General features: G+C 35.7%; 1 protein-coding gene across 1 annotated transcript in view; it reads left to right on the top strand.

Moving 5' to 3' along the window:
• USP15 (ubiquitin specific peptidase 15) overlaps window positions 1–12,103 on the top strand; it is a 59,982-nt gene extending 47,879 nt beyond the window's left edge. Inside the window, exons 9-22 of the mRNA XM_088530376.1 lie at window positions 5–178; window positions 1,000–1,158; window positions 1,874–2,098; window positions 4,006–4,089; window positions 4,179–4,273; window positions 4,416–4,604; window positions 5,424–5,539; window positions 5,677–5,952; window positions 6,235–6,305; window positions 6,634–6,749; window positions 7,813–7,962; window positions 8,310–8,413; window positions 9,041–9,129; window positions 10,200–12,103. Coding sequence (XP_088386502.1) covers window positions 5–178; window positions 1,000–1,158; window positions 1,874–2,098; window positions 4,006–4,089; window positions 4,179–4,273; window positions 4,416–4,604; window positions 5,424–5,539; window positions 5,677–5,952; window positions 6,235–6,305; window positions 6,634–6,749; window positions 7,813–7,962; window positions 8,310–8,413; window positions 9,041–9,129; window positions 10,200–10,385 — 2,034 coding nt within the window. The 3' untranslated portion in view covers window positions 10,386–12,103. The remainder of the gene's footprint in view (window positions 1–4; window positions 179–999; window positions 1,159–1,873; window positions 2,099–4,005; window positions 4,090–4,178; window positions 4,274–4,415; window positions 4,605–5,423; window positions 5,540–5,676; window positions 5,953–6,234; window positions 6,306–6,633; window positions 6,750–7,812; window positions 7,963–8,309; window positions 8,414–9,040; window positions 9,130–10,199) is intronic.
• Window positions 12,104–13,938: the final 1,835 nt, after the last annotated feature.

Below are 13,938 nucleotides of genomic sequence, written 5' to 3'. Positions count from 1 at the left end.
ACAGTGTCTGAGCAACACACCTCCACTTACAGAATATTTCCTCAATGATAAATACCAAGAAGAGCTGAATTTTGACAATCCTTTAGGAATGAGAGGTGAAATAGCAAAATCTTATGCTGAGCTCATCAAGCAGATGTGGTCAGGAAAATATAGTTATGTTACCCCAAGAGCATTTAAGGTTAGTATGAAATTTAACTTGAATGTGTATTGTCAGTTTTGTTCCCATATTATATGAAACGTACGGAAATACTCTGTCATAAGAAGAACAAGATTTTGAACATTAGTGTTTAGTCTATTAATATAAGCTTTTCTTCAAACACTTACACGAGTATTTAAAAAGTCAGCTGTTCATTGTGCTTTGTTTGTTGTAAATTAGTTGGGGCTGTCTGTTTCCATCGAAGCTTACCTTTGATTATTCTGGGAGTCTTTTGACTAGATGTTGGACGAGACATCAATAAGCTTTGTCTCCTCAGAAGACAGCCTGGTTTTGAGGATCTTCTAAGATGATGCATACATATATATCATAAGCAACAGTATTTCATTTTTTTGCGCTTCTCTTTCCTGAATTAAATACTATGTTTATATATTTCCAAACCTGTTAATACTTGTTGTTCAACAAGGACACTTCTGCTATCCCTCGTATCTTTTGTTCAGATATCTCTGTCTTGCATAGGTCCTGGTTGTGGATATTTATATTTTAGAGTAGTTCTCTAATATTTTTTATAATAATTAAGACACCAGAAATGTTAATTTGTAATTATTGTGAAGTTCTAGCTGCCCAGAGAGGTTGTGGAGTCTCCTTCTCTAGAGATACTGAAAACCCACTGTGTGGGTTGATGCAACCCTGTGCTAAGGGTTGGGCTAGATGATCTCTTGAGGTCCCTTCCAACTTCAACCATTCTGGGATTCTGGGATTCTAGTGGCATTGTGCTATTGGTAAGTTATTGTTAAAGCAAACCCTAGACTTTCTAAACTAAAAACTTGTATTTATCTTTTTAGACACAAGTAGGACGATTTGCACCACAGTTTTCTGGTTATCAACAACAAGATTGTCAAGAACTACTAGCTTTTCTCCTGGATGGCTTACATGAGGATTTGAATCGAATTAGGAAAAAGCCTTATATTCAGTTGAAGGATGCAGATGGGAGGCCAGATAAGGTAATGTTCTAGGCGTTGGGTTTTTTGGTTTTAGCCAAAACTGTAGGTTGCAAGATAGAGAGAGATATATATATATATACTGGAAGTTTGGGGCACTGATTTAGTGCCACTTTTTTCTGGAAGAGATTTAAGAAAAAATGCTGAGACCTTAAAATGGTTAAAAGATTCTACTTGTATATAAAGGTGACTTTCTCTTTACCTAGAAGAGAGGTCCTACTAGGGGGCAGTTTTAAGGGCTTTAAATGCTTTCTATTCAAATTGCTGCTGACTTCAGCTGGAAAAGAAACAGCGTTCATTCTTTTGTTTCTTTTATTCTCATGTGGGCAGTATGCAGTTTACTGTCTTTCTCAAGTACTCTCTTGGGAAACTTGCAGTGAGCTGCAAACTTCCTGATCATCTCTCTCAGTATGAGTTTCTTAAGAGAACTTTTTATGTTTTTATTTCCTTTCATCCTGCCCTGAGTAACCTGAAGTCTCTTCAGGAAATGTATTATCCCAAACTGTCAGAACTAGTTTCTCAGAGTCTCTGTTCTAGAAAAGGTTTACCTCATTTGACCCGTGGTCCTGACAATAGTAATATACTTGTGAGTCCTTTGAAGTAAGAGTTCTCTACCTGGCTGGTCACTGAGATTTGTTCTGCCAAGTACTCCTACTAGTAGTTCTCATTGTTTATTTCCTACTACTTTATCCTAACTGGAGTTGTGCTCTAATTACAGGTGGTTGCTGAAGAAGCCTGGGAAAATCATTTAAAAAGAAATGATTCAATCATTGTTGATATATTTCATGGTCTTTTTAAATCCACCCTGGTCTGTCCTGAATGTGCTAAGATTTCTGTAACCTTTGATCCCTTTTGTTATTTGACACTTCCATTGCCCATGAAAAAAGAACGCACTTTGGAAGTGTATTTAGTTAGAATGGATCCACTCGTTAAGCCTATGCAGGTAAGTATCTTTGCGTGTCTGTGTGTGTGTATGTGTGTGTGTATATATACATATATATATACAGATAGATAGATATGTCACTGCTGATTCTTATGCCATGAAGAATGAACATGAGCTCGCTTTATTTTAAGAAGTAAATCCAAGAAGCTTTAGTTTTCTAGAACACGTTCTGAAGTTCCTCTCTGAATATATAAGAAAAGCTATATATATATCTTCTTGGATTCTCAGCAGTTTCAAGGAAGATGTTGGTGATTTCTTTATGGCTACATCAATAAGGTTTCCTAATCTTGAAAATATATAATGTGTTCTTTTTTCTTTCTACTGCCACCAAAATGAATTATTTGTATGGTTGTAATAAAAATAGCCTTAAGCCTCAGGCCTCAGTTTATTAGTGTCAAAAAACAAAAGATTGGTGATAGGTCATAAAGAAAAGCACAGCTAAATATACTAGGTTGTCCTGTCATTCTTCTGTGCTTTCACTAAGTAGCCAAAAAACAAATTCAGAAGAGATCTCTGAAAGAATCTCCATTCTTAGGAAGAGTGTATTATACACCTAAGAATGACAGGAAAGAGCATATGTAATTTATAATAACAAAATAATAATTAAATGATTCTATCTGTACCTTATGGGATAAAAATAGGATAGATGAAATAAAAGATCTGCAAATTGCTTTAGCACCTGAAAGCAGAGCATTAGAATTTGGAAATTGGAGAGAGGGAAGGGGGAGAAGGGGAAAAGTGGTCAGAACAGTAGATTTATTTCTGTTCCCAAAGGCAATGCGAGCTGGGGTAGTGAAAGATTGAGACATGTATCAACTAGACGGCGATGAGCCTGCTAGGAATTTATTTAGTGTTGAGAATTGATTATATCCGATAATGAGAAAACAGCAGAGTTTTCATACAGGATTTGCACAAGGATCACTCTGTAGTTGAGAATGATCCATGTTGGACAGGTGAGATGGCTGTGCAAGAATCAATAGAGATTGGAAATTCAGTGGAGCTGGATAGAGGTGGAATTCAGTGGAGCTATTGGGAGCCTAAGGAACTATAAGACTTCAAGAGATACCAAACACATGTTCTCTGACAATTAATTACAAGGTTAGGAAGTCGTATCCAAATAATCTTGTCTTTATTATAACAGCTGTCTTAGCTTTCTTTATAAAGAACAGCTATAAATCCTGTCTGGGATTTTGTTACCCACTGCAGGACTATTACGTGTGGAAACATTTTCTGTGGTAATCATCACATTCTCACTATGTATGAAACTAGCATTCAGTCACTAGCCGTTACCTTCTCTTGCTTTTCCTATGCTGAAAGTGCTGTCAGACAAAAAACTGTCCACACAGTAACAGTCCATTCCACAATACAGTTCAGTGCACTTTGAGCAAAGGTCTTTGAAATACCTTGACAAAGCAGTGGCTAAGACAGTAACCTGGGAGGTATTCCAGGGCATAACCATCCGAAAGAGAAAGCAAGAACCTATCTTTTTTGACAGGTTTTAAGAAAACACAAAATATGATTTCTATTGGTTGTTGTATGGGATGGGGGGAGACTTTTGTCTATCTCCCCCCACCTTTTTAAAGTATTGGAAAAGGTAAAATAAAAACAAATTCAAGTAATACCTTTTAAACCATTTATTTTCTGTTCCAAAGAAAAACACATATTTAAAAATGTAGTCACGAGTGTGCATGTTATTTAAATATGTACAAATTAGTAAGTGCTGTTAATTGTCCTATGGAAAAAATAAAAAAGCATTCCAAAACACACTTCACCAAATAAGAAGCATGTTCAAAGTGCATAGGATTTAAATGTGATGATAAAGGTGATAAGTGTGAAACATGTGATGTCTTTTTCAGGTCTCTTAAGAATTAAAGCAACTTTTTTTTTTTTTTTTTTTTTTTTTTTAGTACAAAGTAGTTGTTCCAAAAATTGGGAATATATTGGATCTTTGCACAGCATTGTCAAATCTGTCTGGTGTTGCTGCAGATAAGGTAAGAGAAGCTGCTTGCATGAAGCAGAACATTAAAAATTCTAACAAATATTAGCCTGACTTAATCCTGCATACTCCATTTTCTTTTAGATGATTGTTACTGATATATACAATCACAGGTTCCACAGAATATTTGCCATGGATGAAAATCTGAGTAGTATTATGGAACGTGATGACATTTATGTGTAAGTATAAATTATTCCGGAGTGTGTTGCTTGCATGAAATTAAAACTTAAACATAGGATAAAGACAAATCTTGGGTTCCCCCACCTCTTATAGCCTTTTAAACAAGTTGTCTTTTGTATTTCCAATTTTCACATTTTCTAGATTTGAAATTGCTATCAATAGAACAGAAGATACAGAACAAGTTATAATTCCTGTTTGTTTGAGAGAGAAGTGCAGGCACACTAGCTACAGCCATAGTGGTTCTTCACTGTTTGGGCAACCTTTCCTCATAGCAGTGCCTAGAAACAATACAGAAGAAAAACTGTATAATCTGCTGCTGCTGAGAATGTGGTAAGATAATTGCTTAAAGACAATTGTGCTTGTTGTGGAAAAATACACCTATGCTTGTTTTTACATGTTTTACTAACAAACCGGTTAGGTTTGAGTTTTTATAAATCTTTTATATGCTTTCTGTTAAATATAGTAAATTTCAAATTTTAGATGCTTAAGATGTCAATTTGTAAGATTTTTTTTTTAACATGATCTCATCCAAAATGATTTGAAAGATCAATGAAGAGTATCTTTATTTGGCAGTTTAAGGGAATTAGTTCTGCTATTTGTTACAGCTTGGTAAAATGGAAATGTTTGATTGTTGTGTGGGTTTTTTTTTGTTGTTGTTGTTTTGATATAGTTAAGCCTCTGTATTTAGTATGCAATTCAATGTACTAGTTTTTATCGTAAAACTATGTGGTAGATTTTTGAGACTAAACTGGAAAGAATGTCATCACATGGAGGAACTAAGAGTCATATAACCCTCATTTAAATTTGCCCTTTATCTTTTATTGATGTGTTTTTCCCTGTAAGTGACCCCGTACATTTCTTTTATGGAAAATATAGCTAATGAACAGTTAAATAAGATATTTCTGGTTGACTAGAAACTAATATAAAGAACCAAGTTTCATAAAATAAAGTAACTGCCAAAACAAATACAATGGACATGCCGAATTTCAGGCAGTTTCAGCCTTTAACAGCAGACATGTTAGATGATTTAAATTATTCTGAATAAATGAGAAAATATTTGCTGTAACTGTTTAGCTATCTGTCTTCAATATAAATATTTTTTAAAAAAATCCACTGATAATAAGTTGCTATTTTATTTGTTATGTTTAGCCGATATGTAAAAACATCTACTGAAAGTGAAGACACTGAAGGATCCCTACACTGCTGTAAGGACCATGGTATCAATGGTAATGGCCCAAATGGAATACACGAAGAAGGATCTCCAAGTAAGACTGGAATATCTAAACTTGTTTAGTGTTCTGTGTTCAGTATAAAACTGAAGTTATTCTGTAGTTATTCTGTTTTTCTCTTTCAGCTATTGCTTTGCCTCATTTCTCCCTCCTTATTCCATGAATTGTTTCAGGTGAAATGGAGACAGATGAACAGGATGATGAATCCAGCCAGGATCAGGAGCTTCCTTCAGAGAATGAAAACAGCCAGTCAGAAGACTCTGTTGGAGGTGACAATGACTCTGAGAATGGCTTGTGCACTGAGGACACTTGCAAAGGTCAACCACTCACGGGACACAAAAAGCGACTGTTTACATTCCAGTTCAATAATTTAGGCAATACTGACATAAACTACATCAAAGATGATACCAGACATATTAGATTCGATGACAGACAACCCAGGCTTGATGGTAAGTGATGGAGAACAAATTTGGCAGCTTGTGATTCCAGTGTTATTTTTTCCTGACTGTACTGCTGTGGAGTAATGTTTCAAGCCTGACACGTGCTATTGGAAGTCTGCCTTTTTCCCAAGAGCAAATCCTCTAGAAATAATTATCTTATTGTAACTACGGGAAACACAGAAATTTTGTACGTCTGTTTCTCACCTTAAATTCATACCAATGTCATTTAATTCATTTTGATGCGTCTTTGCCAGAGAGAAATAATAAGAGAAACTATATTTTTAATCTTAGAAAGATCTTTCCTTGCTTTGGATTGGGATCCTGAATTGAAGAAGAGATATTTTGATGACAGTGCAGCAGAGGTAAGCTGCTTACGTCACTCCTCTTTCATGGGCTAATAACACATAAGTGTGAAAAATATAATTTGTGTGACATAGAAATTTCAAAAGAAAGTTCAAAATGTTGCAAAGAAGAAGCTATGAGGATATCTTTTTTTTTCCTGGTCATTTATATTAAATGACCATCACTTATACATGTAAGTAATTACCAACTCTGAGGCCAATTTAGAAATAAATGGTTTCTGACGAGCTTTTCCCATGTATAGGAGCTTTCTAGTTACTGTTAAGACGACATTACTAAAATGAGTTTTGTTTCATTTGTTCTCTTAACTCAAGAAATACTTCTCTTTAGGATTTTGAAAAACATGAAAGTGTGGAATATAAACCTCCCAAAAAACCCTTTGTGAAATTAAAAGACTGCATTGAACTGTTCACAACAAAGGAAAAACTAGGTGCTGAAGACCCTTGGTAAGGATAAAAAGTTAAAATTCATGATCTATAAAGTGTGTTTCTCAAATGGTAGTCCAAAAGCACTTCTGATTATCACAGATAAGTAATGGATTTTTCAGGGTGTTTTGCATCCTTTCATATGTTAAATTTCAAAAGGAGCTGAATTGCATTAAATTTTGAGATGTTCTCCCGTTTGCTTTATTATATAAATAAATTATGCTGCTATGTATTTGAGGTTGTGTTTGTACAGGAGGTAATTCATGCATTCAGCACAGGAGAAAGAATCCATAATCATAACCTGTGAGCTGTGGACTACACTGAATTACTAAGTATCATGCCAAGTACAATACAGTGCCTTGATGTGCATTGCAATGCAATATGTAATACATATCAAGGCACTGAGTAGATGTAGGGGACTTCACATAAAAGTTGCTTTATGGTTTTAAACTACTCAGTCTCCCTCCCATGCCTTGGTTCTTGGAAGATTCAACTATCTGGGGAAGATTCAACTTTTGTAGGGAGCAAAAGCATATTAATGCCACATCCTTTTTACCACTTGTTGCTCACAGGAGACATGTAAAGGGCTCTTGAGGTTCCAGTAGTCACTGTTGTCTGCGTTGTGCATCTCGGTCACTCTGCATCTCTCACACTGTGGTGTGAGAGGATCAGGGATGTATGGATTTAAAAGCTGAATTTTGGAAGAACCAGAGTTTCCTGCTATTTTTTGACACTTCACATAGACAATGTTGCAGAAGTTTTTCCGTAACCCTTCATCATTCTTTATAAAATGTTAGAAAAATTGTATGGCTAACATGGGAAAAAAAGAATGCCATATTTTTGGCTGCCACAAATGTATTTAAAATATTGTCAAGGATTTATTGTGACTGGTTTGCACATTAACAGCTAATGTTTTATACTAGAAGGGATATCAATGGTATTAGTAGCAGAAGATGTAAAGTGTGTATTTGCTTCAGCTTTTGCTCCTTCAGTTCCTCATATGTTATTAGTTTTCTTTCTAATAATATATTTTTTAGCATGCATAAGGACTGCAGTTATTTAAAATATTTTTTCTTTCTTTTAGGTATTGTCCAAACTGTAAAGAACATCAGCAGGCTACCAAAAAGTTAGACTTGTGGTCATTGCCCCCAGTACTGGTAGTTCATCTAAAGCGCTTTTCCTACAGCAGATACATGAGGGACAAATTGGATACATTGGTTGACTTTCCAATAAAGTAAGAAACCTAAATATTTTGGTGTTAGCATGCCAAGGATGTAGGTCGTAATGCAAGTCGTGCAAAATGGGTGATACTCAGCTACCATACATGGCTCTAGTATATACTAATGAGAAAATATTTGGAGGCCAGAAGTATGAACTTAAAAACAGCAGTGGTAGATAAGCTTGGCGGAACTCTCCAGGTGGGTTTGACAGAGTCCTTGTGCCCCTGCACACTGTCGGTGTGCTCTGGTATATGTGCTTTTCTGTGGGAAAATATAAGATAAAGGTTCAAGAATAAATAAAATGCAAAATAGCTAAAAAGAAGTAATTAATAAGAGCTTTTTTTTTTTTTTAATGCAACAGTGACTTGGACATGTCAGAGTTCCTTATTAATCCAAATGCAGGGCCTTGCCGCTATAACTTGATTGCTGTCTCAAACCACTATGGAGGAATGGGAGGAGGGCACTGTAAGTTGATTTTAAATACTGCTATTTTACGTATCATTTTTTTTTTAATTACTAATCATTTTGAACGAGTAACATTTTCTAATGGTTAAGGGATGGTTTTTTTTATTACCTTGAAATGCATGAGAGGACCAGTTTAATGCTTTCGTAACTGTTCTCCTACAAATACCTATATGAAGAGAGCTTTCAAAAATAGTAGTAGGTTCTTTTGTACTTCTGGCTATGCATATTGTGGAAAGAGAAAATATAAAAGCTGAGAATACTATATTCTGACAACTTTAATTTGCCTTACTGGTCTGTGTTTGTGTACTTTGCACATCCCCTTGGAAGAAGAGCAAAATGAAACGGTGACCAAAGAACTTTATTTCAATTACTCTTTCTCTCTGAACATTTCTTCTAGAAAGGGAGTGTAATTGTAACTTACCATCTTTGTGCTGCGAATGGGGAAAGGTAATGCTAAATCTCTCCTAGCTAAAAAGTAAAAATCTGTGAGATTATGACTCTTAGAGCAGTAATAGATTTTCAGTCGTTAAGTACCAAATGTCAAGTGGAGCCAACTCCTGCAACTGGCTGTGGTAAATCTACAAAGGTGCGAAGTCCTTAGTCACTGTACTCTTTTCTCTGTCCTAGATACTGCTTTTGCGAAAAATAAGGATGATGGAAAGTGGTACTACTTTGATGACAGTAGTGTGTCACCTGCATCTGAGGACCAAATAGTGGCAAGTACCTTCTTTGCTTTTTCTAAAAATGGGTCTATTGAAGATAGCCTGAGCGAAGGAAGATAAAGGGTAGATCATGAGTCAATAAATTTGTAGCTGGGATTTTGTCTTCTTTCAAAGGACAGTGAAAAACAAAAGTAAGAGGGGGAAAAACTTACTTCAGAGTATACATGGTACATTTAGAACTCTGTGTACTTCTACCTAGTAGCAAATTTTCATAGCATACTGTCTTGGTGTTTCCTTATTTCTTCAGAGCTAGATAAACAACCATGAAGTTCTGGCTTGGTTGGTTGGTTTGTTTTTTTTATCATATATTTGGTGAAGTAGACATTGGAAAAGTGTGCAAGCGTTAAGTTCAGAAAAAGTACAAACTGTATAAATAGCACTGAAGGAAAAAAAATGAAAAGCATCAAAGAAATGCTAAGAATAGTGAAAATCAGTGATGTACTGAGATGTATTTTAATAAACAACTCTACTTTGAGTTCATTTTCAGTAAGTTTCTCAAAAAAAAGAGAAATCCTTGTCTACAATAATTATGTGGTAAATTTTTAATTTCACAGTCTGCCAAGTGCAATTAATCCTGGAATTCTTGGCCTTGCTAAACATGAAAAATAAAAAAATTATGACCATATGGCGATAGTGAAGAGTGAAGCCTGTGCAGAGCTCAGGGTGCAGGATCTACACGGCAGCGTTCTAGGAATCCCCCATGGATTGCTATGAGTTTGGTTTTGTTTTGCTTTGCTTTTTAGAGGAGGTTGTTTGAAACTATGCATTTACTAAAATGTGATCCTGGTGTCTTGTGCTTGCTTGGGCTTTGATTATAGCTGAACAGGAATGTTTTCCTTAAAATATAATTAGCTTTTTATTTTTACTGCGATGAAGGGTTTTTTGGCTTTGAATCCGTGCTCTTCCTTTAACTGTATCACCTTTCAATTCATTTGTAAGAAGCAAAGAGCTCTCAAGAGGAGAAGATATTGAAATCATACCCGCTTCTTCTGACAAAAGAGAAAGGATTCTCTGCCTGTGAATGTTTCAGACGGTCACCAGCCTTTGTATCTCTTCTTTTACAGTCCAAAGCAGCATATGTGCTCTTCTACCAGAGACAGGACACAATCAGTGGAACTGGCTTTTTCCTTCTTGACCGGGAAATTAAACAAGGTGCTACGGCAGCCACGGGCATCCCGCTGGAGAGTGATGAAGACAGCAACGAAAATGATAATGATATAGAAAACGAAAATTGTATGCATACTAACTAATGGAAGAACTAGAAGCCATAAAAGAGACTTTCGTACTGGGGATACCTATTGAAAGAGTGAAATTGCCCACCAAATTAAAAACAAAAATCTGAGACGGGGAATTTCAGATAATAGAATGTAAATCTTTATTACATTTTAACATGTGCAGTACTTGAAGTGAAACAATAAAAACTTTAACAAAAAATGTCTCTAATGCATTTACAGTCTTGTATTCACAAGCTATATATAGGAAATCACAAATAAACCCCTTTTAAGTTTTCTGCTGCTGTTCTGATGGATTATGTTTTCTTTCGTTTTGGATGTGAGTTGATAACTAAAATGTTAAATTTGTGGACTTCAGACATTTGTTTTCTTAGTACTGCAAGAATACTACTGCCAAAGCTAGTTTCTGGATGAATATATTCATGTTCATTAGGCTGTCACACTGACAAATAAAAATGTCATAAATATAAATGCAGTGGTTTTCTTGAAACATGAAATTTCTATGCTTTTCCCTTAAATTTAATATTAATTTAAAATAAATCAATCATGATAGAAGAAAATAGCTTGAAAAGGTGTTTTAACCTTTTGTGGTATAGTTGAGCATCCAGAATAATATGTTCATCTTATTGCTGCTGTGGAACAGGTTCTGGATTTCATGCTGCATTAACAAAAAGTTTTTCAATTAAATGTAAGTATCCTTTGTTGCTTGTTGGATCTACTCTGCGGACATAATTCCTGTTATCTTGCTTATAAGACATGCATAATTTTAATCTGTCAGTCCAAAAATTAAAAATATGCTGTAAGTTCTTTCCCCGGTTTTGGTAGTTTGACAGCTTTCAAACTACTCTGTAATAGGGTCAGTTTAATAGTATTCTGTATCCATAGTAATGACTATGTATTGGGCTTGGATGAGACATTTTTCCTTTTCGTATAACTTGCCTTTAAATTGCTAATGGACGAATTGGTTTTAAAAGTAGGCTTGTTAATTTTCTTTGTGTGTTCCTGATGGACTCACCACAGCCTTACAGCGTCTCTAAAAAGGGTTAACTCATGAGGAGAGTTGGATTGGCACGTTCAAGTCAGCACCTGTACAGTGTATGAGGCATACAAGGCATACAGACTTTGAATTGGATTTTAGTTGACTACGTTCAAGGGTCCAGGATGCCAAAATAGGTGTGACAGTTTGAAACATTTTTTAGTTTGCTGCTTTCCCTTTGATCCAGTTGGAAGAATGTATTGTTGATTCGGATACAATACTGCCTTTGAGAGGAACCCCTTAGTGCGGGGCACTTCACATATCTGCTACCTGGAGAATTGCTTTGTGTCCCACTGTTTAAACAAATAATTAAAAAGAAATAAAAGCAAAAAGTATGATGTTCTTCACTTGAACTAATCAAATACAATAGGTTATAAATTGTGTATTGTAAATAAAAGTTCACTCTGTGAGTGCACATTTTGGTAAATTATTTATTTATGTTAGCATTTAAAAGTTTAAAAAAATGCATTTGACCAGGATATAAATGAGGTATGTTGGACATGGCTTTGCTTTATACCTTGATATTAAAACTGGTGTTTCATCCTGGTATTTTAAAGCTGCTTTGAATTTTTTTTTAATGTAAACTAACCTCCTGCATGACAGAGGTTAAAATTTTGTCTGCACTTGAGTTCACTTGGGTTTACATTTGAAATGTGCATGTTTATTTATACAGATTTCAATAAAGCTATTCAAGGCCTTATCCAGTCTTCCAGTTTCTTACAAATTCTTTCCCTGCAGCCTTTGTGCAATGTGTAGTCTTTGTTTAATCAGAAGAGCTCTATTATCCTTGGTTATGAAATGGTTATTTAATGACCAACGTAGAGTGAGGTTAGCAGTATTTCTGCAAGATAGAATGTGTAAAATGAATTCTCTTCTGTTATTACCTGTCTCTAAAACATTTATAAAGCAGCAGAAAAATGACTTCAGGTCAAGAAAAACAAGATTACTCCAAAAAAAATGCAGTGGCAATAATGAATGGTCAAATAAGGATCAAGTAAAAAGCTATTATCTTTGGCATGGTTGATGGAAGGAAACAATGTATTAAATATTAGACCATCTGATAAGTTTGGGGAAAAAGAATAATATGAGCCTTTGGGCAGGGACCCTATAATCCAAACCTGAAATACAAAAATAAATAAATAAAAAGGTAAATACAAAATAGAAATAGAGCTTCTGGGTTTAATGTGGTTATATTAGACCACCTGAGAGAGGAATTATCTGTGAACTGGAGGCAATAACTCTAGAGAAGGGAGATGCATCTCTGAATACCAGCTACACGTCTACTGTCCTACAAGGAGAGTGCTTTGCATTCATATGTACGTGGATTTTTCCATATCTGGTTAGCCTAGGACTTGGGAAGTAACGAAAGAGTTTGCATCATCCTTTTTTATGAATGAAAATTTCTAAAAGCTGCATTGCCAAATGTCATATGAGTTCCTTCAGCGTGTCCATACTGGTGCAAAGCAAGCTCCTTGCACGTCCACATACACCAAATAGGAGTAGTCTCTGCTTGAGGAAAAGCTCAAAACGCGTCCATGCATTTCCACAATACCCCTATAAACTCTGCCTTAAATCAGATCCTCAGCCCAAACATGTTGATTTCCCAGAATTTGAGTTACTTTGTCTTCCAAAGATGAGATCAGGACTGGCAATCTTTCGGGCTGATAGTGCTTCTAGTAGAGAACCTGTCTTTGCAACACTGAAGAATCATCATCCGTGCCTTTTCCTTCCACCTGCCCCACATAACTTCAATACCCAAAAAGCCTTGGTTGGTCCTAGAAGGGCTATGAGCCCTTCACAGCTTTGCTGTGTCTGCTGCTCCATCCTGTCCAGCCTTGCTTCAGGGTAGCCTGTTGACATATCTGTGGGTCTAACACAACCACGTTATATCTCAAAGCAATTTTTAACTCTCCATGATCAGCTTTGAAAATTTCTGTTTGTGGTGGACCTTAGGGAGAGCTTGTATAGCTACAGACCCTCACAGCTTCTTTGTTTTTTGCAGCTGTATTGGCTGACCTTATGAGAAATCTTTCTATGTGGAGTTTACGTCTTTAGACTACTCGAGCTGTAACATTTCTGCTGCTTGTATGAGGCTTTCTCAAGTTTAGGACAAAAACAAATAAACTCTCACTTTGCTTTTAAATATGACAATCTTGAGTCAATTTTTTGTTAGAAAAAGGGGAGGATATTCAAATTATTTAAGTGGCATCTAAACATAATGCTTGCTACTGAATATCATGATTAAGACATCATGATTACATCTATAGCTCATAATCTGTCTTGCAGGCAAAAATCTGCTAAAGTTAGTATTAATATTTCCTACAAAAGTCTTTAAAACCCAATCTGGCATCACAAGTTACAGTAGAGAGACTTGGTCTCTTGAAAAAAAGCTTCAGCTCTTGGTTCTTACGGCACCACGCAAAGGCTGCTCCACTGATTGTGTGAGTGGTTGTCCCCCAAAGGATGCGGCACTTTATGCTGCAGGTCGCTGTGGGAGCTTCATCATTATTTTGGAAAAAAATGTGATGTAGAATA

The sequence above is a fragment of the Tinamus guttatus genome, unplaced genomic scaffold, assembly GCF_059628265.1.
Source record: "Tinamus guttatus ecotype Peru unplaced genomic scaffold, ASM5962826v1 Tinamus_guttatus_pri_ptg000368l, whole genome shotgun sequence".
Classification (NCBI taxonomy): Eukaryota; Metazoa; Chordata; class Aves; order Tinamiformes; family Tinamidae; genus Tinamus; species Tinamus guttatus.
The sequence above is the reverse complement of the archived record's forward strand: the minus strand, read 5'-3'. Positions and strand labels throughout refer to the sequence as shown.